Source organism: Sebastes fasciatus, chromosome 14 (assembly GCF_043250625.1).
Source record: "Sebastes fasciatus isolate fSebFas1 chromosome 14, fSebFas1.pri, whole genome shotgun sequence".
In the NCBI taxonomy this organism is placed as follows: Eukaryota; Metazoa; Chordata; class Actinopteri; order Perciformes; family Sebastidae; genus Sebastes; species Sebastes fasciatus.
In genome coordinates this window covers 13,962,882-13,986,833 of record NC_133808.1, presented here as the reverse complement: position 1 = coordinate 13,986,833, position 23,952 = coordinate 13,962,882, and the positions used below count along the sequence as shown (strand labels likewise).

General features: G+C 42.3%; 1 protein-coding gene across 2 annotated transcripts; it reads left to right on the top strand.

The window, feature by feature from the left end:
• Positions 1-1,664: 1,664 nt before the first annotated feature.
• On the top strand, positions 1,665-23,683 carry cckbrb (cholecystokinin B receptor b). 2 transcript variants are annotated; one of them, XM_074659085.1, is made up of 5 exons: positions 1,665-2,134; positions 11,812-12,063; positions 14,896-15,157; positions 18,474-18,601; positions 20,410-23,683. In XM_074659085.1, the coding sequence occupies exons 1-5, from the start codon at positions 1,984-1,986 to the stop codon at positions 20,955-20,957; spliced, it is 1,341 nt and encodes a 446-aa protein (XP_074515186.1). In that variant the 5' UTR covers positions 1,665-1,983; the 3' UTR covers positions 20,958-23,683. The 2 variants fall into 2 exon arrangements, 1 of the variants encoding a protein (XP_074515186.1); XR_012597134.1 differs by lacking the exons at positions 1,665-2,134; positions 11,812-12,063; positions 14,896-15,157; positions 18,474-18,601 and adding an exon at positions 19,794-20,317 and having other exon boundaries at positions 20,410-20,537.
• Positions 23,684-23,952: the final 269 nt, after the last annotated feature.

Genomic DNA, 23,952 nt, shown 5'->3' with positions numbered 1-23,952 from the left:
TGAATGTTAGGTCAAAGCAAATTTATCCAGGTCTAAAAAAATATATTATACATGTTGGTGATTTACTAAGATATAACACCATGTTAATCCCTTCGCTAAAGATTAGCCTGAATTGCTAAACTGGGCCATTTTTTCCAAAATGGTAGCTATGGGGCAAAGTGAGCCAAAGGTTATGGGGTAAGTTGAGCCACTGGCTCACTAATATTCTACTATTATTCCGAGCCACTGGCTCAACTTACCCCTCCATAAATTAACCAAATGAATTATCTGATGTATAAAATGGTATTACTATTGAGTGTTACACAACTTGGTTTGATTTTTTAATGTGTTAACCTTTATAGAAGAGGGAGATAAAGGAAGTTAAAACAGTTGGTTATAGTGGAACAGCAGAGGCAAAGAGGGTCTTCACAGAGGAGGTAGAGAAGGAGCTTGCAGACCATATCAAGAAGCTGGCTGAACAGTTCCACGGCCTTACTCCAAAGAAATGCTGTGAAATGGCATTGGAATTGGCAGAAAGAACAACCTTCCTGTCCCCAACAACTGGAAAGAGCAGGGTTTAGCAGGTAGGCCTAGGTCAAACCAAAGACCAAGACGAAAATCACAGCGTACAGCAGTTCTGAGGAGAGTGTGATGCCATCCCATTTGATGACACTTCTGAGCATGAGAGTTCTAATGATGAGAGAAGTGAATCAGACATCTCAGATCTGTCAGTTGGTGACTTTGTCATAGTAAACTTTGTATCCAAAGGCAGAAGCTACCATTACATTGGCTTGGTTGAGAGCCTGGAGGGCAACGAAGTGAGTGCAAGATTTCTCAGAAGAATCCGGGGGAACACTTGACGTGAGAAGCCCACCTTTGTATTCAAGGAAAAGGATGAGGCATCTTTTCCACTGAGTGATGTGCTGAAGGAGCTACCTCAACCTCAAAAGGCTGGAGGAACTGCAAGGAGGGAGCAACAGTTCATATTTCACTGCAACCTTGACGACTGGAATATTGTCGAATATTGAATGATATTTTGATTGTTCAATGGTCTTGAAACTCACAGGTGGTTTGTTCTCACAAGTTCATAACTGTGAAACTGTTTGTTAACACAAACTGAGGTTTAAACTTAAAAACTCAGATGTTCAGTTTACCCCACGATGGCTCAACTTACCCACTGACTCGGATCAACTTACCCCTTACCTGGGGCAAGTTGAGCCACAGGAGCACTTTTTTTGGGAAGGTCATTTTTTCCAGACAGCTTTGTGATGGATGCATGCTGATCATTTCATTTGAGAGGAGAGATCCTGAATTTAAGGTTCAAGTTTTCATTCTGCTTCTGTCTCATTTTTCCTAACCTCGAGGACAGCATAAGTAAAAATTGGCTCATCTTACCCCACTCTCCCCTAATGTATATAGGACTAAAGCCTGCTTTATAATAAAAAAAACATGAAAATATGTCATAGGATAAGTCTGTATGAGTTGAAATAATATTTTAAATATGATATTTTTAAATCAATCATTTAATGTGCTCAACACTTACGTGTGTCCAGAAATTGACCAATGGCCGTTTTTTTGTTTTTTTGCTGTCTACCCCTCAGACACACATACACACACATACACACACACACGCACACTATATGACAGTCTCCCACTCCACTGTGCGCTCACTCGCTCTCTCCACGCGCTTCATTTGGCACAGCAGCGCACCACGCTCCTCCTCTCTCTCCTGGTGCGCGCCGGTCCTTGATTGATGCCAAGTGAGGGACACGTCTACAGCAAAGGTGGACAAATAAACGAAAAAGAAAAAAAGAAGTAAACTGCTGTTTTTTGTTTTGTTTTAGAGGTTTGAAAAGCGACAACTTGCCTCGGTTTTCAAGTGTGGAGGACTATGGATGCAGAGTCTAATTTACCACTTTAGAGGCTCCAACGAAAATTGACAAAAGGTGTCTGGATTGAACTTTTTTTTGTGACATTGAGACGCAATCAAATCAAATCAAAAACATGGATCTTTATGCGCGAAATGAGACGTTTACGTCCCCGGAGTGCGTCGGAGCGCAGAGTGATGCGCTGCAGAACCGGAGCTTGGAGACCTCAAACATCACCTGCAGCAACGTGTCCACACTCCTCATACCTCAGCGTGTGGGGCACAAAGGTGAGCGGACACACAGATTACTCCACATTATCACCTGGAGGTTCATTACAAAGTCTTTCTGCTTTGGAAAAGTGCTATATGGACCTGACTTAATCAGCCTATACTGTAAACAATTGCTGTTAATTTACAGCAGGATTTCAACAGTATTAACCTGTTATTGCTAAAAACCTGTTAAATTACGCTCATAGGCCGTTTTTTAACTGAACTATCATGCTGATCAACTGTCTAAAGTATCATCAGTAACAGTTTCATGCAGTATTTTTTTTAATTCTGGGACCTGATCTGCTCATGTGAGGCTTGTACATTGTACATGATTGTAAAATCAGTGAATTAGCTCTGTTCTTCACTCACATGTTGTTATGGTTTGCATTCTGTGCTTGTAGCCAGCTATAGACACACATTTTGGGAAAAGTGTCAACAAGTCTATTACAGCCTTTTTCCTAACAAGTGCCTTTAATTGTATTTAGTGTGACTATTCCTATGTCTGTAACCTGCTAAGTCTATTCATCTAGGCAAAAATATAATGTTTATTAAAATGTATGTAAAAAATACAACCTAAATAGTGCATTAAAACAAATCAGTAAGATAATGTAAACGACAGGTAAAAAAAACAGCTATATAATGTATCTTTAAACAGTAAATGAACTGTAAAACACTGTGAAATTAATAAAAAAACAACCAGTTCAAACTGTATTTTTCATTAACAGTACAAAGCTGTAAAATTCAGTGACAGTATAATAATGTTAATTTTACAGTAACATAAAGGCAACCCTGCTGCCAGTTCTTTATTGTTATTTTACTGGGAAATTCTTAACAGTGTAGAGGATAATTACAAAGTCTTTCTGCTTTGGAAAGGTGCTATATGGACCTGACTTAAGTAGCCTACTTGCCTCCAGCTGGTAACCACAAGGAGACTGCAACAAAATTAATTTGAGCTTTTAAAATTGGCTTCAGTATAATGTTAGGTTTGTTAATGAAGGTTATTGAGATAATGTTAGGCTGGAAGGGCAGATGATCTCTGACTTGGTTTTCACTCCCCTCAAATAAACCAAGAAGACTCTGCTTGGCTCATAATTAATTCAACTTTAAAAAGCAATTATAGTTCATTTAACATTTTAGTCATCAATCAATCTCAATTCACTGGGATTGGGATATAATGTCCTGATGTGGCACACTCTATTTTTCAAAGTAATGCTGTGTTGTTGGGTTCTATTTTCCTTTATAGGCTACTTTAAGGGAAAATTGATAGAAATAAGATAAGTGAAGATAAGCCTTAATGATCTCAGGAGTGAACATTCAGGTGTATACAGTGAAATAGGTATCAGAGAGAGAGAGAGAGAGAGAGAGAGAGAGAGAGAGAGAGAGAGAGAGAGAGAGAGAGAGAGAGAGAGAGTCACATGGAATCAAATCCGGTCCACACAGGGGATTTATTCATCAAAAATGTCACATGGCTTCATTTTGCCACATGTTCGTGCTGCTGCTGCTTCCTGCTGTTTTAATATTTAAAGGAACAGTGTGTAACATTTCAGGAGATCTATAGCAGTAATGGAATATGATATTCTTAACTATGTTTTCATTAGTCTATAATCAACTGAAACTAAGAATTGTGTTTTCGTTAGTTTAGAATGAGCCCTTCATATCTACATAGGGAGCGAGTCCTCTTCACGGAGTTCGCCATATTTCTACAGTAGCCCAGAACGGACAAATCAAACACTGGCTCTAGCGTTACCTGAATGGCACCGTAGTTCTCTACCGCTAACTGCGGTAACATGCCGAGTGCAAAACCCGTGGTAACGCTGTTCGTCTCCCTCGGCGGCTCACGTTACCGCAGTCATTGAAAGGGAGGAGTGAACAGAGAGGTACTCAGTTGGTTGCAATCTGCAACCACACCACTAGATGTTGCCAAATCGTACATACTGTTCCTTAAATATATTTTTCTATATTATATATAATATAAACATTTCTAAGCATTTTAATCGAATTGCGTGTTGTAGGACTGACCCGAATGCTTCAAAGCTTCGACCGTTGCCATGGTATTCGACCTCCAAATCACTATTTGAATGCTTCGTTTTTATTTTTTTATATATAAGTATGTAATAATAATATATGAATCCATAAGGAATAAACCCACAACATAATTCATTATTATATCAATTATTATTACATATGAAATGGGGGAGATGGAGACAGACAGACAGACAGACAGACAGACAGACAGACAGACAGACAGACAGAAGAACATGTCACCTTGCCGCGCCACGGTGCTCTGCGAAGCTTCAAATACCTTTGAATATTTCTCACTGAGCATGTTGTATGTTGTACAGATTGTAAATCCCTCTGAGGCAAATATGTGATTTGCACCGACTATATTAATAAAAAGGACTTGACTTGAATTTGTGAACTAAAAAGAAAGTGCGTCACCACTCTCGCAATTTCCTCTCAGTCCTATCTCTGCCTGTTATTTTATCAATCAACACCTGCTATTTTCATCCCTTAAACGGCAGAGTTTCCATGCCTTGATGAGGTGTGTGCGTGTGTGTGTGTGGGCTACATGTGTGCGTAGAAGACACTACACAGATTGAGCACCTTCATTATGCAGCTGAGAGTGTTGACATTTCAACATCATAAGTGAGAGACAGAAGTTTCTTAACTGGAGGATTTCACTCCATTCCTATGTTTACCTCACATCTTCTACACCTGCCGGTGATGAGTCATTTGAGCACCCTGCCATGAGCATGACCCGTTACACTGAGCTAAATCAGGACGTTGAAAATTACAAACCCACTGAGGACACCTGTACAGATCAAGAGAAGTGCAGCAGCGTAGTTAAGTTGGAAGCTTAATCCATTTTTATGATGCGCTATTATGTTATTCCGCCCACACAGATTATCACTTCTCTTCAATTTGGCATTTCGCTACCTTGTTTCTCTCCATTTAGCGTCTTCCAACAGGACCGCACTCTCATCTTCTAGAGAGAGAATAAATGAGGATGTCTGACCCTGTACAGCTGCTGTCACCATCATTACTCACTCCGTCACTCCAGAGTTTGATTACTTCTCCACCACGTTCGGTCATCTCCTCCCATCTCCTCTCTCCGTCCATCACTCTGACGCTCTGTGTTTATGGAGCAGATTGAGTGGTGCAGACCAGGGATGTCAAAGCATGTGCCATGGACCACTTATAGTCTTCCCACATAGTCTGCAGGTTTTCATTCGTACCAGAGGGCCGGCCAGTGACGCTCACAGACCGGCTACAGAGCAGCAGGCAGTGGCGAGGGAAGAGGCGAGGGAAAGAAATACCTGCTGAGACAGCATGACCCTTTTGAACATTACTCTAATATCTGTAGGAATATCATTCCACTGTTTTGTTGCTGTAACTGAAAAAGCAGTTTGAGTAACGTAAGTTTTGTCGAGCAATGTTTTATATTTACCTTCTCCCTTTGTTGATGATCCTGTTTGTCTTACTTCACTATGTGCTGTTAGAATAAACTATTTAAACCATGCAGTATCTTATAAAGTAAACAAACATAACATAAACAAGTAAATCAAAGTTGTATTTTCCGATAATATTGCAGTAGTGGTACGAGTTCGTTTTTTTGTCCAGTGCTTTAAGAGCTGGTTTAAAGGCTAAACCCTCTGGCGTAGCATACTTTAACCGTTGCATACTGCATACTACTCAGGAAAGCAGTATGTACTGTATACTCTATACTGCGTTCGTCAGTAGTATATGTAGTAGGCAGTTTCGAATACACCCCCTGAGTTCTGCCCATCTACACACCTGCTCTGAATCAGCCTCGTTGGTTCTTCCCAACCAATCAGCTCCTTTCTTGTTCCTAGTGTTTTTCCCCATCCAATCAGCTCCCTGCCCATTCGCCTGCTCAATCACCTCATTCCTCTCACCTGAGCTTCTCCGCCCATCTCTCCACCTGCACTTCATCCTCTCGTCAGCTCAGTTTGTATTTAAGTCCTGGTTTTCAGTTCAGTCTCTGTTGGATCCTTGATTTTGTTGTGAGACGTTCTGCCTTGCCTTCACCGGATATTGAAATTATTATTATTAAAAGTAATGCAAGAGGGGTACCCCATGCGTCGGCCCCATGGGTTATTGATACCTCTGCATTTCAGTGTTGAAATACATCACTGCTTTGTGAGATATTCACCATGGATACTGGCATCCACCCCTGACACAGCCACCAAACGGTTAGCAAACACTCCTCAAAGTGAGGAAAACCCTTGCCCTTTGCTGGGAGGAAACGTATCGCTCAAACCCAAACACCTTTCAAAATGTTCTCACATTGGATGCAGTTCAGGTGTTGCAGACTCCCTAAGTGCTTCATGGCACATGTTTTGACACCCAGTTATAGTGGCTTTAAAGGAAGCCTGTCATACTTTGTTGACTGCACAGTACACAGGTGGATAAATAGGTGAATATCCTTCATTGTTATCGAGGTTCCTGGTTGATTGCAGTGCAATCCATCATACAACAATAGGGAGGCCATTACTTTGGAGGCGATGATGACGGCAACAGGAGGGGTTATCAGTCACTGCCAGGAATGAACCACCATTTTCAATTCCTGAACACAAAGCAGTTTATCCCTCACAAAAGGAATTTAGACAAAAAAAAAAAAAAGAACCCCCCCACTGCTTTTCATTTCCCTCTTCACTCCCACCACTTCTCTCAGCGCTCCGTCTCTCCTGTTTGTGCATATTTCACTATCTCCATCGCTCACCCCCTCTCATCTCACTGCTTTGAGAGCTGAGGTGTTTAATACATTGCCCGCACTGTGTGCCAAGCGACCAGCATGTTGTTTTGTAGTCCGACCGCCGTGACCAGGGCTTTCCGCGGCCCGTGTGCTATAGTCTGTCAGTCAACAGAAAGTGGTTTGGTTCGGTGCCTCCATCAACCGTTCCGGGGTGCAGTTGGCTTAGTGACAAGGCTTAGATGACATTTACTATGCTGGATTAGCTACTAGCTGTGACATTTACCAATACCTCGGTCTTAGAAGAGTAGAGCCGGCTTTTCCCTGATAGGTGCAGTGACACGAGGGCCACCCGGGATAGAAAGTGACACACGCTGCATATGTATTAGAAAGAGAGGGAGGGGGGGAGCAGTTCATATCGTCAATATAATGTCTGACATACTCAATGTGAGAAACAGATGAAACCTTAAATATTCATGGATGGAGTACGAACCACATTATTAATTCATCCACTATTTCACCGCATATCTAATAATAGTCTCTGCCACTGCAGATAACTTTCCACCTGAATTATTTTATTGTTATTGTTTGCAGGGAATCTGTTCACCAGCCTTTCACTTAAATTGCTGGTAAAATAACAGCAATGATACGTTTGAATTGCGGTTACACAAGAGGTGGAAAAGTTTTAATGGACCTGCTCACTGGGCCGCTAGTCTGTAAACAAAGCAGACCGTGTGCCAAAGCCAACGGTCAGACACAGCGGATGGGCACTGCACACACACACACACACACACACACACACACACACACACACACACACACACACACACACATGAAACCAGCTCCCACACCTCCAGTGCTACGGGCTTCCCTTCTGTTATTTGGCTGTTTAAACGAAAAATAGTTCTCCAAATAATTAGTGGAGCGGAGTGCAAACTAAACATTGCCAAATGGGCAGTTGGTTGGTTTCTGTCATGACTTGATTTTTCCTATAAAGTTGTAGTAGTATAGTAGCTTCAGTGTTAAATAAAATTGTGTCTATGCAGTATTTTACTGTAAGAGAACAACTCCATGATGCATTTTCAGCTTAGTCTAGTTTCATTGTGGTGTGGTTCAGAGGTTTGGGCTGGCAGAAACAGCAGTGGGCAAAGTCATGTATTAAAGCTGCAGGAACTTTGAGCAAATATAATAAAAAGCAATTTTTATAAAACTGTCACTCTATCCTGATAGTAGTTCATGTGACAGGTAATCTGTGAGAAAAAAGTATGTTCCTCTATGTCCTCCTGGTGCTCTTAATGACATTTGCAAGATTTCAACACGTCCGAACAAAAACAACCAATCAGAGCCGAGCAATCTCTGGGCAGCTGTCAGTCACTGCTCGCGAAACCGGCGAACTCTGATCCAACTGTTAAACTAAGCAGCGCTGATCAGAATCGAGATTCTGTTACTGTAATGCCTATTTCTCGCCTCAAATGTTTTCAGAAACATATTTCAGTGAAGTGTTCAGCTGTGAAATGAGAAAGGCTGTGTCCGAAATCACTCACTACTCACTATATAGTGGACTACATAGTGAGTTCACCATCTGTTAGTGCTGTCCGAATGTACAGTAAGAATTGTTATAGGCTACCCTTTGAATGTATCACAGACTTTTTCCCCAGCCAATCAGAGCCCTGCCCATTCCTCGGCCCAATGACCTCATTCCCCTCACCTGCAGCTTCTCCACACATCTCTCCACCTGCACTTCATCCTCTCGTCAGATCAGTTTGTATTTAAGTTCTGGTTTTCAGTTCAGTCTCTGTTGGATCCTTGATTTTGTCGTGAGATGTTCTGCCTTGCCATCACCGGATATTGAATTAAAATTATTTCCTGTTGCCTGTAATCTCCTGCATTTGGGTCCACCTGCTTCGCTCTCATTGACAACCGCTTTACTCCTTCCGTTCTTACCTTTCAAATTAAAATCCCAAGACATATAGGCTGCATCACTGCTTAACAGGGGGGACCTAAATTCACTCAGAGCATTTCGCTAAGGGGCAACTCAACAAAATATATAAGCAAAAATATATGTAGGTATTTATTATGGATGGACCAGCAGACGTTGACCTGTCACGTTTTAATTGTGCGACAGCAGTGACGTAATTAACGGCGCTGAGAGAATGACCCGAGTCCGAAGTGTTTTTTACTTTTGCCGATGAGCTCACTATATTTATACATGTTGAAAACAGTCGAGCCAAAACCAAGCACCGCCCACCGGACGGAGCAGACAGTACCTATCTGTGCGGCACATTGGCCGTAGAGCATTGGTGAGCAAGGTGATTAATGTAAATGCTTCCTACACACATGAGCAAGAGCAGCTTTTGAAAACGCTGGCCTGAAGGAACTGGTAAATGTGCTGAAGGAGTTATCAGTGTTTTCCGCACAGCCAGCGAGCACACGGAAAAGCTAATTGACTTCGATTAGGCAGAGGCCAGTGTAACATATTTCATTATAGGCGAGAGAGGGAGATTGTTTCATCTCTCTTCTGTCTGCACATTTTCATTATGCTCATGCAGACGCATGTGCACAAACAAGCACAAAATTAAACACTTTGCTGCCATTTGCAAACCTGTTGTGGTAAAGAAACCCTGATGTTCTGTCAGCAGAACAACACCCACCATATTAGAGGTTACTGCTTTTTATTTCAGAAGTGTGTGAGACAGATGGTGTAGCCTCATGTTATTAGATGGGAAGACTATAAGTGTGTGTGCCACCAGATCCTACAAACGGCACCTTTAACGCTGCTTTTTGATAAACGTACCCTAGCCAGCTGTGCACAATTCCTATATTTACATCCGGGGTGGATTACTTTAAATCAATATGAGTCAAGTTTATGGTTACTTTAAGCAGATGTGACACAGGCCAAGGAGAATATGGGTATTATGTTTTGTGTTTTTGTGATGTTCAGAGTCAGTGAGGTGTGATGGCCGTGGTCCTTGAATAATATCCAAATCAGATAGAGAGCATGAATCAATGATTGTGTAATTAACCTCTGATTCTTAACAAGTAAAACATTCAGATGGCCTGTGTTCAAAACACAACTCTTACTGTTGCACAAGCTGAATAGCTTCTTTTTTTTTTTTAAAGGCATTTTGATAGAAATGTCATCAGATGTGAGTCACAGAGCTGTGCGGCTGGCTTTGCTGCTCTGTTGCTGTATTTCTTTGAAAGCTATCAAATTTTAATTGAGAGCAGAAGGAGAGGGAACGGACCAAAAAATAAAGCAAAACCGCAGAAAATTCCTGAGATGGAAAAAGGGGTAAAGATCAAGGAGAGACGCCGCCTGAAATATGACAATTCACTTTTAAAAATAGCCTTATAGAAACGGGGGTAAAGTGAGTGAAAAGAAAAGATGGAGAGAGCTATACATATATATTTTGTTGGTGTTTTGTAGGGAGCAGAACCTCTCTAGATGTGTTGCAGATTTTTAGTCTATGGAATTTAGCAGTGCCTTCAAGGAACTGTTGGTGGTGTATTTTCAGGGGATTAAGGCTCGAGTGTGTCTGGTTGCACATGCCTCTACAACTGTGCCAATGAAATTTGGGCTTATGCACGTGATGTGATTTGTGTCCTGTGGATGTGGTGCACATGGGTGCCTCTAATCCCCAGGATACAGTAGGTCTAAGTGTCTAAGCAGGGAGTGAGGTGAGAAAGCAGACAACATGGACTTTACAGGATATGATCCAGTGAAGCTGCTCATGATTCAGGGCACAGACAGGCTTTGCGCTGCAGGCTACAGTATGTAAGCTTGTACAGTATTTTTTGGTGATGGAAAATATTAATATTGGTACCCAGATTTGATACACAGCAGCTAAATAAATTGGCAGCTCAGAGAGTGAAAGTCAAAATGATAATTGAGTTTGCCTATACAATTATGATGACAATATTATGATGATTGAGTGATGATGAGTCAAACCTGGCAACACTGGTCGCAGCTATTTGGTGATTTGCCATGCAAGCAGTAACATTTATGCAACAACAACTATCAAAAACAAACCAAGCTAAACAGGTTCATTTTGTCCCAGGATGGGGACGGTAGATATCTAGTTGGACAAGCGGGTGGAAGCATGTCAATTATGTAAATCTATTTCTTATTTCGTAATGTCATAATGACACAACATGCACCATTCGCCACCCGACTCCAACCAGACGGTGCAAGTGCAATATAACACCTGAGTTGAAGAAAGCCCAACAAGACTCACCACAATCATCTTTTCTAATATTTTATTATATTTATTAATGAGGTGTAAACAGGTGTGATACATAGATTGTATATAAAGATGGACGACATGTCTCCACTTCCTCCCACTGTACAGAAGTGAAGCCAAAATAAATCTTCATTTGGAGCCAGAGTCTGCCCAGTTGTGATCGGGCGGTGGAACCGCGGTATCGAGGTCCCGTCTTGTTAGCGAGAGAATCATAGCTGCCAATCATGACGTCTCATTCCCTCTTTATAGCATCATATAACTAGGTAAAACCAAACTTATCAGAAAAATGCACACACTTGAACATACATCAGTGATAAGAACTGCCTAAAATGAAGGAAACCATCTTTGGGAAAAATTCATTTGACGTGTACTTTGACTTTTTAGTTTGGCCCATGTCTCATCCGCTAACATGGAGGGGGCGGGACTTATGACCTATACTGCAGCCAGCCACCAGGGGGCGATTAAGATATTTTGGCTTCACTTTTGGGCAGCTGTCATGTCATCCATCTTTATATACAGTCTATGGTGTGATATCACAAAGAAGTGACCAGAGCAGTGAGTTTGTACCGATATTCTTTTTTTTAGTACAATACAGAGGTCGCACTATTGGCTCAAGGCAGTCAGGATCAATAAAGATAGCGTGATCGTATTGATGATCATGTAAAACAGAACTGGTGGTTCAGAAGAGCATACATGTTCACACTAACATTACCCTCTACTCCTGTCTTTCTCTGTACCAGATGAAGACCACACACTGCTAATCCTGCTCTACTCACTCATCTTCTTCCTGAGCGTGTTTGGCAACCTGCTGATCATCGTGGTGCTGACGGTCAATAAGCGCATGCGCACCGTGACCAACGCCTTCCTGCTGTCGCTCGCTGTCAGTGACCTGATGATGGCCATCTTCTGCATGCCCTTCACCCTCATCCCGAACATCCTCAAGGACTTCATCTTTGGAGCCGCCATGTGCAAGATAGTGTCCTACCTCATGGGTGAGAGAAGGGGGAATAGCGTGGCCATTTGTCATCATTCTGTACATTCAGTATAATAACATACCAGTGTCTTGAATCCCGTCCGTCACTCTGGTAGACGCTCTATAGTTCACTCTATAGTGAGCAGTAAATTGAGACTTTGGATACATGGGACATTACTTCTTTTTGTTCCAATCGTGCCATTGTTCTGATGGGCTTCTTCACATCCATTCAGATGCAGCTCCTGTATTGATTTATTTTACTTGTGAACCTAAATTGCAAGCACTCAGGAAGTTAACAAGTTCTCTGACCTCCTGTCCACCACTTTACAAAAGGTAGATTACCATTGAACAGCATCACAGACCATTTTCATTATATCCCCCATTTGTGGGAGGTTCATTTAAGTGAGTAAAGGGTAATTATCCTAGTTCCCGTCAAGGGAAATATCCATGTGTCGATAGTCTGCCAGTTTCCAGTCTGTATGTTAAGCTAAGTTAACCTTCTGCTGTCTGTAGCTTCATATTGACTGTACAGACAAGAGCATGGTATTGATCTTCTCATCTAACTCTCTGCAAATAAGCATATTTCCTAAAATGTTCATTTAAGTAAAAGTACTGTAAGTAGTTGTAGCCAGACTGCTACCACTGTGGGTTCCCCCAGCACAAACACAGACATGCCAACTTGCTGTAACGTTTGACAGTCTTTAATATATGGCTGCTCACACACTCTTTTAACACAGATTCAAACTTGCAATGTGCGCCTCGGGCTGCTCAGGTCCCTCGGCGCCCTAAGTCCAGCTGCTTCCACTTACAGGTCAACACGACTCTTTTCACGCTCTCCGGTCCACAGCACCGTCAGCCTACTTGGCCCACTCCTCTCTCCGTGTGTGTCTCAGCCAGCCCAGGATCAGCACACTAATGCACTGACAGGGAGAGTGATTAGACAATGAGCGCCAGCGGTGTCAATCACCTCACCTGGCCCTGCTCTTATGAGCCTTCCCCACACCTCTCCTTCTCCTGCAGCTGAATACCGGCCATGCCCACCTCCACATACCCCCACCGTCCGACATAGGCCGGAGAGCCGGATAGCCAAGCACTCTTTTTCCACCATGCGATATCTCGACTCCCTCTCGGACAGCTTCTAGCTGATGTAAAGCACCGGGCGGTCTACTCCCTGTTCCTGCTGGGACAGCACGGCCTCCAGCCCCCTGTTCAAAGCATCAGTCTGCAGGGAAAACGGGAGAGAGAAATTAGGTGTGTGGAGAAGTGGCTCCCCACAGAGGGCATGTTTCACCCTCTCAAGCACCAGCTCACACTGCTCTGGACCGGATCTGAAGCACCTTTACGAGTGAGATTGTCTGGGGGCTGGTCAGGTCCGCAAAGTTGGGAATGAAGCGCCAGTAGTATCCTGCCAGCCCCAAGAACCGCCTCACCTCTTTTTTGGTCTTGGGCTTCAGGCAGGCTGCAATCGCTGCTGATTTAGCTACCTGAGGACGCCCAAGTGGTCCCCCAGATACCATACCTCCCTCCATTCAACTGCACCCTTCCTCGGGTTGGCAGTGAGCCCTGCCTGCCTCAGTGACTCGAGCACCGCGGCCATCCGCTGCATGTGCTCTGCCCAGCTGTTACTATGGATGATAATGTCATCCAAGTGAGGGGCAGCCCATGCAGCGTGCGGACGCAGCACCCGGTCCATGAGGTGCTGGAAGGTGGCTGGGGCACCAAACAACCCAAACAGAAGTGTAACAAATTGGTACAACCCGTATGGAGTGGAGAAGGACGTTTTTTCCTTAGATTCCAGAGACAAGGGAATCTGCCACTAGCCCTTGGTCAAATCCTGTCGTAAAAAAAACGAACAGTGCCTAACCGATCCAGGAGCTCGTCGACCTCGGGCATCTGGTAGGCATCAAACTGCGAAACGCCATTCACGTTGCGATAGTCCACACCGAACCAAGTAGACCTTCTTGACCACAAGAAGGATGGGGCTACTCCAGGCACTGTTGGACTCTTCTATTACTGCCATCTCCAGCATTTATCTGTAGCACTCATTTGAAATCACGCTGTCTTCGGACCAGCCCAGGTCCAGCACACTACTGCACGTAAAGGGAGAGTGATTAGACAATGAACGCCAACCAATCACCTCACCTGGCCCTGCTCTCATAAGCCTTCCCCACACCTCTCCCTCTCCTGCAGCTGAATACCAGCCATGCTCATCTCCACAGTAGTATAATGTAAAAATACTTTTACAAGTAAAAGTCTTGCCATCTGAGAAATTGAATAGAAAATGTGGATTAAATAAAGCACATGTCCTGTGAATGAAGGAGAACCGTCATCTCGATGCACTGAGGAAAAAGTGGACAAACCCCGGGGAGAGGCTGCTGGCTGATTGTTCTTTGCTCTAAAGCTGCCCTCATTGGTACAGACACAACATAGTGCACCCCTGGGTCCTGACTCGCACACACACGCACACACACACCCACACTGTCTGTATGCTCGATTTTCTCGTCGAGGACATGGATAAGAGAGGTAATTTCCCGTCTTGCCCCGTCAGGAGGGAGATGGCAGATAACATCAGTGGCCTCGGCCAACATGATTTCTTCTACGAAGACTCAGATAATCATCCCCAGCTCCCGTCTCGCGCTATATTCATATGCAAGCACATCTCCGCAGAGCGCCACATTTTGTTCTCAGTTATGATTGCAGATATTACATGAACATGCATCAACAAACATGTTTTTGTTACTTTTTTTATTACGGGTCTATTCTGAGCATGGAGCGGTAATAACTTTTCATTCATCAAAAGAAAAGATATGCTTGCTCACTCTTTAAATAATCAGTTTTGTTTTCTCTACAGGAATATCAGTGAGCATATCCACATTTAGCCTGGTTGCCATAGCGATCGAGCGCTACAGCGCCATCTGTAACCCCCTGAAGTCCCGGGTGTGGCAGACCCGCTCCCATGCCTATCGGGTGATTGCTGCTACGTGGGTGCTAGCCTTCGTCATCATGATCCCCTATCCAATCATCAGTCACTTGGAGTCTTTTCAGCGTCCAGACAACACCACCGCTCACAAGTGTCGCCACAAGTGGCCCCTCGCAAAGGCGGAGCAGGCCTGGTGAGTGTTTGGGGTTTAGATGGTGTGTGTCTTTTTAAAAAAAAAGTTTTACCTGCATCTATGTGAAAAAAATCATCATGGCTAATAACCATTGGCTATCATTAGCCACCATAAGCTACAGGTCATACCAGACCAAATAAGGTTATATATCAACAAACACTTTATATTGAATTGACAAATGGTGCATTTTATTGTTTAATGTTTTTTCTTTGAAAAGTTATAGTCTCAATTTAATAATACATAATTTTTTTCTGAATGTTAAGATTATTTAAAATTGTTTATTTTTTTATTTTTAACAATTAACTACTTATAATATACTATTATATAAAAGAGATCAGGAAAAAAATCTCCATTGAGAAAACACATAGTAGCCTGTATCAGATAAGTTGAAGATGGCTCATTGAAACAATTTAGTTTAGTTTTATTTCAGGCTTTTTCAAGTGAGACATGGGGAGATTTTGCATAACAGACAATAGAGTATAATAAAGGGATAGTTTGTGTGTTTTGAAGTGGGGTTACATGAGGTACTTAAGTGTATTACTTACAGTAGATGGCGGTTAGCACGCCCCCAGCATCAAGAAACAGACAGGAGCACCGGCACCGGAGCAAAGCAATACAGTGCTGTGGACGGAGATGGCAGCAAAACGTATTTTAGCCAGTTGAAAGAAAGGCTCACCTATATCCATTTAAGTGTACGCTATATTTAAAATATTTTCCGACAGGGAACTGAACTGAAAGTGAAACGTATCTATACTGTTTTTGTCATCTGAGCCTGTTGGCGTTGGAGAGAGCATAGATGAGTTTCACTTTCAGTTCAGTTCCCCGTCATAAAGGAGAAAGAAAGGGCTGTTTGACGGCAAGATAAAGCGGTGAAAATATTCTACATATAGTGTACACTTCAGATATTGATTTTTTTAGGTGAGCCTTTCTTTTAGGTGAATAAAATACGTTTTTCTGCCCCGTCCAGAGCACTGTGATGCTTTGCTCCGGTATCGGTACTCCTGTTTGTTTCTCCCAGCTGGATGCGTGCCGACCATCAACTACTGTAAATAATACACTGACTATGGATAAGTACCTCATACAACCCCACTTCAAAACACCCAAACTATCACTTTAAGTATCCATACACTACGATGAATATTAAAATTTATAGGGATAGAAAAAAAATCCGTCTGAGCTCTTAGAGGCAGCATCGTTTGTCATTGATCCACTGTAGGACATAGAGGGCTACGTGTATAGACAGCCTACTCCCGGATTAATCTATGTTGATGTTGTATCAACAACCAAATTCAAGGTAATTTAAACCTTAAAATAGTCGCATTACATGAAATTTGTACAGAAAGAGATCGAAATAGAATTATCTTCATGCAATGAAGGATTGGTTATGTATTAAAGTGGACGGATAACAAAATGCTGAACAGTCATCACTGTAATGTTCATCCCACCGTGGTCCTATAAAACCATGCACTGCTCAGCACATCCCATTGACAGATTAAAAAGCACAAAATCAATGCAACAACAAATAGAGATTAGTGAGCGCCTCCAAACCACACACACACACGCACAGTTTCTTCAGTGTCCATGCACCACAGTGTCTAAAGGCTTCAACTGGATCTGTTTCTTATTATTATAACATCTGGGTTTCCTTTTATAGCGACATACCAGCGTAATGAGAAAAGGGTCAGTTCAAACACATTCACTTAAAAATTGGACACTTGGGGGATTGTCTTCATGGAAAAGATAATGAAACACATCGGTAGAGTGTTGTAGATGTATACACTAGCTGTTTTTCCTTTTCCTTAAGCATCATCAGTTACATTTCCAGAGTAACTGAGCACACAACAGCACATAAAATGCAACTTAACATAAAACTTGCAGTCAGATCATCCATCTTGCTTGCCATCTGGACAATGTGCTGTTTAGTATCCAATAAACTGGATGACCTGCACCTGTTTTTTAGCAGCTCTCGCATTCTGTCTAGTTTTTTGTGGAAACATTAGGGCAGATGAGGAGAACAGACAGATGTATCCGTGTTTTTTAGTTTTTCGGACTTAGGATGGAACAGGCTTTGGGGTAATTTCAGTCAACTCTGTGCAGATCTGTGTGTATTTGTGCACAGTTGAAAGTTATGTTTTTATATGTGTGTATTTTTGTGCTTTTGTTTTCGATTCTAAGTCTTTGTCTGACCTTAGGCTTGCTTATAAGTTTATAAATATGTACATGTGCACCCATTGTGTGTCTTTAGTGTAAAACCATAAGATTTGAATTCACAGAAAACGTAGGTTCTAACTAAAAATGTGAAAAACACAAAGGGTATATTTTTAACATACAGCTGTTATGAAGGTACTTCCAGAATCCCTGAAGACTTAATATCTTAAAAATATATTTTATGAAATGTTTTTGCTGCATTTTATGCCTTTATTAGAATGCAACGGTGGAGGGAGAGGCGTAGCCTTCCAGGTTGTGGTTATTGGTCGGCGTCCAGTAAAAAATATTTTAACCGATTTCCCACGTTATAACCTTATCTCCTATCCAGGACACCATAATTTACATTTTGTACAACACAATAAAAATATAAGCATGCTATTTTGTATAAAAATCCCAAATATAAATATGCATTTGTAATTTTGCTTCACATTGGGGCGACTGTGGCTCAGAGGGTAGAGCAGGTTGTCCACTTATCGGAAGGTCGGTTGTTCGATCCCTGGCTGCTCCGGGTCACATGTGGATGTGTCCTTGAGCAAGATACTTAACCCCAATTTGTTCCCGAAGGCATAGCCATCGGTGTGTGAGTGAGTATTTAGATTAGATCCTGATGGGCAAAGTTGGCACCTTAGCAGCCTCTGCCATCAGTGTGTGAATGCTGACATGTAGTGTAAAGCGCTTTGAGTGGTCGGAAGACTAGAATAGCGCTATATAAGTCCAAGTCCATTTACCATTTACCATTGCACAAGCTGAGCAAGGACATTTGTCATTTCTAGCTACCATTTTTGTCTTGAATTGGGAAGAACTTGCCACTTGGGAAATAGGTTAAAAATGTCTTTTCATCATGCAATGGAAGGGGTTGTTTTTTCATCAAGACAGTTTAAAGAGTCTTTGAGGATTCTGGAAATATTCTATATAATATCCTTTCTAATAGTCAATTTTGCCTTTTTTTCTGGAAGAGCAATTACAAAATCAATGCTTAGCTCCGTGACTCAAATGTCCAATCAGGTAATGGTAATACATTATCACATGAGAGGTATAAACTGGGGCTATATGAATGCCTGCATGCATAGACATTGGGATCTTTACCCGTCTCATCTGTCTCTTTTAGGTACAGTCTGCTGCTGCTCGTGCTGTTTGCGATCCCGGGGCTGGTGATGATTGTGGCCTATGGACTGATCTCCAGGGAACTTTATAGAGGCATCCAGTTTGAGATGGGCCACAAAAAGGACTCTACTGGTAAGGCCATGTACACTACATGTGGAAAACATTGAGGAAATAGTCGGGTTAATGAGGGCAAATTGGCTCACAGACAGCAGCCAATGAATAACAGAATACTCAAAAGCTCAATTTTGCTTCGGTAAATAATTCTGGGACTGACTGAGCGGGTGCATGGGCTGTACATCGGCTGTACTGGCCTGTACAGCAGATACCCAGATGAAGAAATCCATCATGAGCTGATGTCAGCCTGTCATTAAAGTAGAAAAAACAGTTGTAAACAGAGTATTCAGAACGGTCTGAAGCCTGAGGTTTTTGCTCACAGGGATTACTTTTACGTTTTACCTCATTATTTGAAACTTTGGCCACGTTTAATATGAACAGCCGAGATTGTAACATTACATACAGTATATGACAGAAAATAAGGAAAAGCGTTTTCAGAGGAAATACTGCTTGTCTGATTAAGCAGTATTCTATCTTTGTCATTTAATCACTTAATTATTGTGTCAAACAGCCTGGTATCACCACTGTTTATATCCCATGTGAAATCAGAGACATGACATGTGAAATGTCCTTAAAACTGTGTCTCTTGATAAATATCATCGTGCTATCCAGCACCTCCCAGCAAGACTCTAATTTTAGCGTTCACTTTTTTTTTTTTTAATTCAAGTGAATGATGAGGAATTTTATTTTAATCCCAACGATCTCATTAGCGCCACAATCATTGTAATGTGTGCAGGTTAAGTGGAACATGACCTTTTGTGGGCATGTAAGTGTGTGTGTGGGATGATAGCAGCATGAAGAGTATTTGCCGGTGCTCCATTAGAGGATGGAATTGGCTGGCAGCTGCGGGCCTGGACATCACCATCTGTTTGGTCTCAGAGAGAAAGAGGTTGTCCAAAAAAAGAGATTGAGAGACAAAGAGCATGGGATAAAAAAACAAAACGGGAATAAAGGATAAAGAACTTGTAAAAAAAAACTCTTGGAAACTGTGTTTGATTTAATAATCCAGGGGTGGTTTACTGCTTTACTAGTTCCTCTTTGCGTTTGCTTACCTGGGGGCTCTTATTGTACTTTATCTTTAATTACATTTTCACATTACAATGCACTTGCAAAACTGATGATTACTGTGGCTCAGCAAGAATTGCTAGTCACTCTTCTTTCCATTAAAGGCGGGCAGGCAGCATGTTTGAGTAGTCAATAGTATTTAGACTTTATGTATTGAGTACGGGGTGTAGGCTGGCCCTTAACAATGCCTACAAAGTACAGTAAAAGTATACAGTTTCACAAAATGGAGAAAGTGGAGCAGGTGGACCCAAATGCAGGAGATCACAGACGACAGGAACTTGGGGAAATATTTTTAATTCAATCTCCCATGCAGGCAAGGCAAAACTCTCATAACAAAATCAAGGATTCAACAAAGACTGAACTGAAAACCAGGATTTAAATACAAACTGATCGGACGAGAGGATGAAGTGCAGGTGGAGAGATGGGGGGAGAAGCTCAGGTGAGGGGAATGAGGGGATTATAGGCCGAGGAATGGGCAGCGAGCTGATTGGCTGGGGAAAAACACTGGGAACAAGAAAGGAGCTGATTGGTTGAGAAGAACTAATGAGGCTGATTCAGAGCAATTGTGTAGATGGGCAAAGGAGGGAAAGCCAGTACAGAAACACAGGAGGAAAAACACAGTAGATAAAACCCAAAACACAGAAAACAACTCAGTCCGGTCTACAAAAAGTCTGAAGGCATCTGGACACAGTGCCAGTCTGTGACAATACAATACATTTAATTCACTGTAACACTCTTTATTACTCTGCTCTCCCATACAGATGTGAAGAATGGACTGACCTCCACTGTGTCTAGTGGCAGCGATGATGGAGATGGTTGCTATGTTAATGTCGTTCCGCGGCCGCATTCGATGGAGATGTCCGCCATGGCTGCATCCACTAGGGCAATCAAGGCGGAAAGACCGCGCAGCAACACATCTGAGGCCAAGCTGGAGGCCAAGAAGCGAGTCATCCGCATGCTGGTGGTCATTGTTGTCCTATTCTTTCTCTGCTGGATGCCACTGTACTGTGCCAACACCTGGCGGGCTTTCGACGACCACTCTGCCACACGTGCCCTCTCAGGGACACCCATCGCTTTTATCCATTTGTTGTGCTACACCTCTGCCTGCGTCAACCCAATTATCTACTGCTTCATGAACACGCGTTTCCGCAAAGCTCTGCTAACCACGTTCTCGTGTTGCGCTGCACCTTGCCATCGCCGCCGCCGCCACCGTCGTGGGCTACGGGACAACGAGGAGGATGTTATGGCAATGGGAACGTCCATGTCCAAGTTCAGTTACACCACAGTCAGCACCATGGGAACCTGCTGAGGCAGATGGATGCAGGCGTAATCCAGAAGAGACAGTTACTACGGCAACACAGCACCCCACATCCTTTGTATTTAGGCCAATTCTGTACTCGTAGGGACGGTAATGTGGAGTGGAAAAATCAGGCCGTATAATGTAGCAGTATAGAAGCTTCACCCATGACTGTGAGTAAAGTTATGTAGGGATAATTCAATGAAACCCAGTTACAGTGTAAATACCTCCATAGTTATACTGAAAAAAGCACATAAAAGCAGAATGTACAGTTATCTGTTGTCACAGTGGACCAAGGCAAATTGTTTGCTTAGATGTTTACGGCGGGGTATGTGTGTGTGTGTGTGTGTTTATAGTGGTGGGCTGTATGGTATGTGAGGGAGGCAGTTTAATAACTTTGTCATTATGCAGCTATAAATATAGGAAGACCGTTTGCTACGTAATTTTTAAATTGTGTTTTATAATTTGCTGTCAGTTGTTTATCTGTGTTTATGATGGTAATGCAATTGCCTTGTGGAATAAGTGCCTGGTTTTAAATACTATTTGTCTACTGTTGATTTGTCTCATTCATCGCGGGCAGCATAATCACAGGCAAATTGTAACCTGAGGGGTTGTGGAAGTGGAGTTTAAAGACTCAAAAGATCTTCTGAACAGACTGAAGATCCTCCTCAGAAGAGAGGAAATTCCTCCTGATGTGACCTGATAAATGAGTGGGTTGTCAGTTTGCAGAAAACACTCAAGTGGTATAAACAGCTTAGATGGACAGTGGTGATGCCTTATGTTGTGGTTTTAAACTGTAATGCTAGCCACCATTGTGTTTTTGAGTTTTTTAGAGACAGATTTTTCGGTGTATGCTGCAATGTTTGTTTGTTTTGTGTTCTTGCAGATGAACACAGTAGCAAACGTGAAAAGGTTGACTTTGAATTGGGCATTCAAAAATGAGCTTTGTGGAGAACATCTGGATAAGGATCTGGGTTATGTAAGAGACTATTTAACCGTTCCTACATTATTATTAGGGCTGTCAATCGCTTAAAATATATAATCTATATATGCCCCAAACTGCATGTGATTATCATAAAGTGGGCATAGCTGTAAAGGGGAGACTCGTGGGAACCCATTTTAATTCACATATCTTGAGGTCAGAGGTCATATGACTCCTTTGAAAATGGCCATGCCAGTTTTCCTCGCAAAAATTTAGCGCAGGTTTGGAACGTTATTTAACCTCCTTCGCGACAAGCTAGTATGACATGGTTGGTACCAATTGATTCTTCAGGTTTTCTAGTTTCATTAGTATCATCACTCTAGCTTTAAAAACTTTGAAAAACAATGTTAACCCATCCACGGCAACAGTAAACGCTCAGAGAAAGTGTGCAAGGATTGACTGAGGTGACGTAGTTTATAAAGACACACTAAGAAACACAAGGCTGTCATCCAGGAGACCGCTGCTTTAGGTTTCACTTTCAAGTTACAATCAGCTGTTTGTTTGTGTCCCGCACTCACAGCCTTTAGCTTAATTTTCACTTTACAAACATATATTTAAGCCCAACCATGTAGTATTTTCCTAAACCTAACTGTGGTTTTGTTGCCTAAACCTAAAGTGATGCCAAGGGGCAGTATGTGATGAGTTGGGATGAGAACGTGTTGAGATATAAGGACAAAAAATATAATAAACTTTGACGAAGTCACCAGGAATAAGCTTATAGCTTACACAAACAGTACTAATATGTTCTATTTGTTACCTTATACGTACCGTATTGCAGCATGAAAAGGTCATTTTCATAAACAATAACTTCACTGCAGCCTTACAGTATCTTTTAAAGGAGATAACAAGAGGATAAAGTAACTACATTATAAGTTCAGTGATTGTTCAGTGACTTGCGGTCCCTGTTGTGCTCACCTGCAGGCTACGAAATGGCAGCCAGGTTCCCGAGGTCTGTGTTTGTCAGGCCCTGTCTGGCGTGCCTGACTCTGGCTCCCCTTGCTCACCTCGCACTAATTATGTTACAACCTCAACCCTGCCAGGCTGAGCGGATGAGCATATTTCACTGAGTGCTCCAAAGCACAATGCTGTCAGCCTCTCGACTAATAGATGAATGGCCTGACTTTGTGAGCTTTTTTTTGTGTGGAAGATTCTAGATCGGCCTGCAGCTTTTGTGGTTTATTGTGTGCACCGCTCCCTTTGTGTTTAAAATATCAATCATAGTGAAGCCGGACTATGAAACTAAACTACAGTAAGACAGAGGATTTTATCAGCCGGAACCTCAATCTGTGTTACGGAAAATACAAACATTACCTTGGCCTTCCCCTTGTCCAAAGTGAGATCATGTGTGTGCTCAAATCTAAATGCCCGTCTGATCTCAAAATCCTGTTGTCAAAACGTTAAGAAAAGCATTTCCAAAGACATGTCTTAGGGTGAGTGAAGTTCTTTTGTAGTAAACAGCAGACTAGAGGTATTTATGCGTCTGCTAGTGGCTTTGCCCAAGTAGAAAAATACTGTAGCGCCGCCGTCTGTGTCGTTGTTTATGAGTGACACTTGGAAAATGTTTTTTTATTTATTTTTTTCATGGTGAGCTGTGAGAGGGTGATTTCCCTGCGGTGTCATAGAGGCCGTTTGACGTTATGATTTGCTCCCCAATCCACCCCACCTCATTCAGTCGCCACAAACACACACATACACAAAGTACTCCAGTTTAAACTGGTTATTATGCACTTGCTCACAACCAATTACAGGCAGATGCTAGTAATTAGTTCTCTTCCTCCTTCACAAAATCAATACTGGCCATGAAATTAAAGCTCAATAAACAAATAACTGCAATGACAAATACGCAGTGGGTCGTGGTTGGATCGCTACTTAGCATGTCAATCTTGCAGAAGGTTGAGTGAGATAAACAAGACCTTTTAAGTTCAGGTAAGAGTACACATATGCTAATTTAAATGTTTGCTATTATAATTAATACTATGTGTAAATATACAGCAAATTATGTGAGAGGGATTGAAAGTGTTCACT

What these genes read in the sequence shown, in the direction of transcription:
- cckbrb (XM_074659085.1), top strand. Translation starts at nt 1,984, where the DNA reads ATGGATCTTTATGCGCGAAATGAGACGTTTACGTCCCCGGAGTGCGTC. An exon ending in TCAGCGTGTGGGGCACAAAG is followed by an intron (nt 2,135 to 11,811) that starts GTGAGCGGACAC and finishes TCTCTGTACCAG; the next exon opens with ATGAAGACCACACACTGCTA. An exon ending in GCAAAGGCGGAGCAGGCCTG is followed by an intron (nt 15,158 to 18,473) that starts GTGAGTGTTTGG and finishes TGTCTCTTTTAG; the next exon opens with GTACAGTCTGCTGCTGCTCG.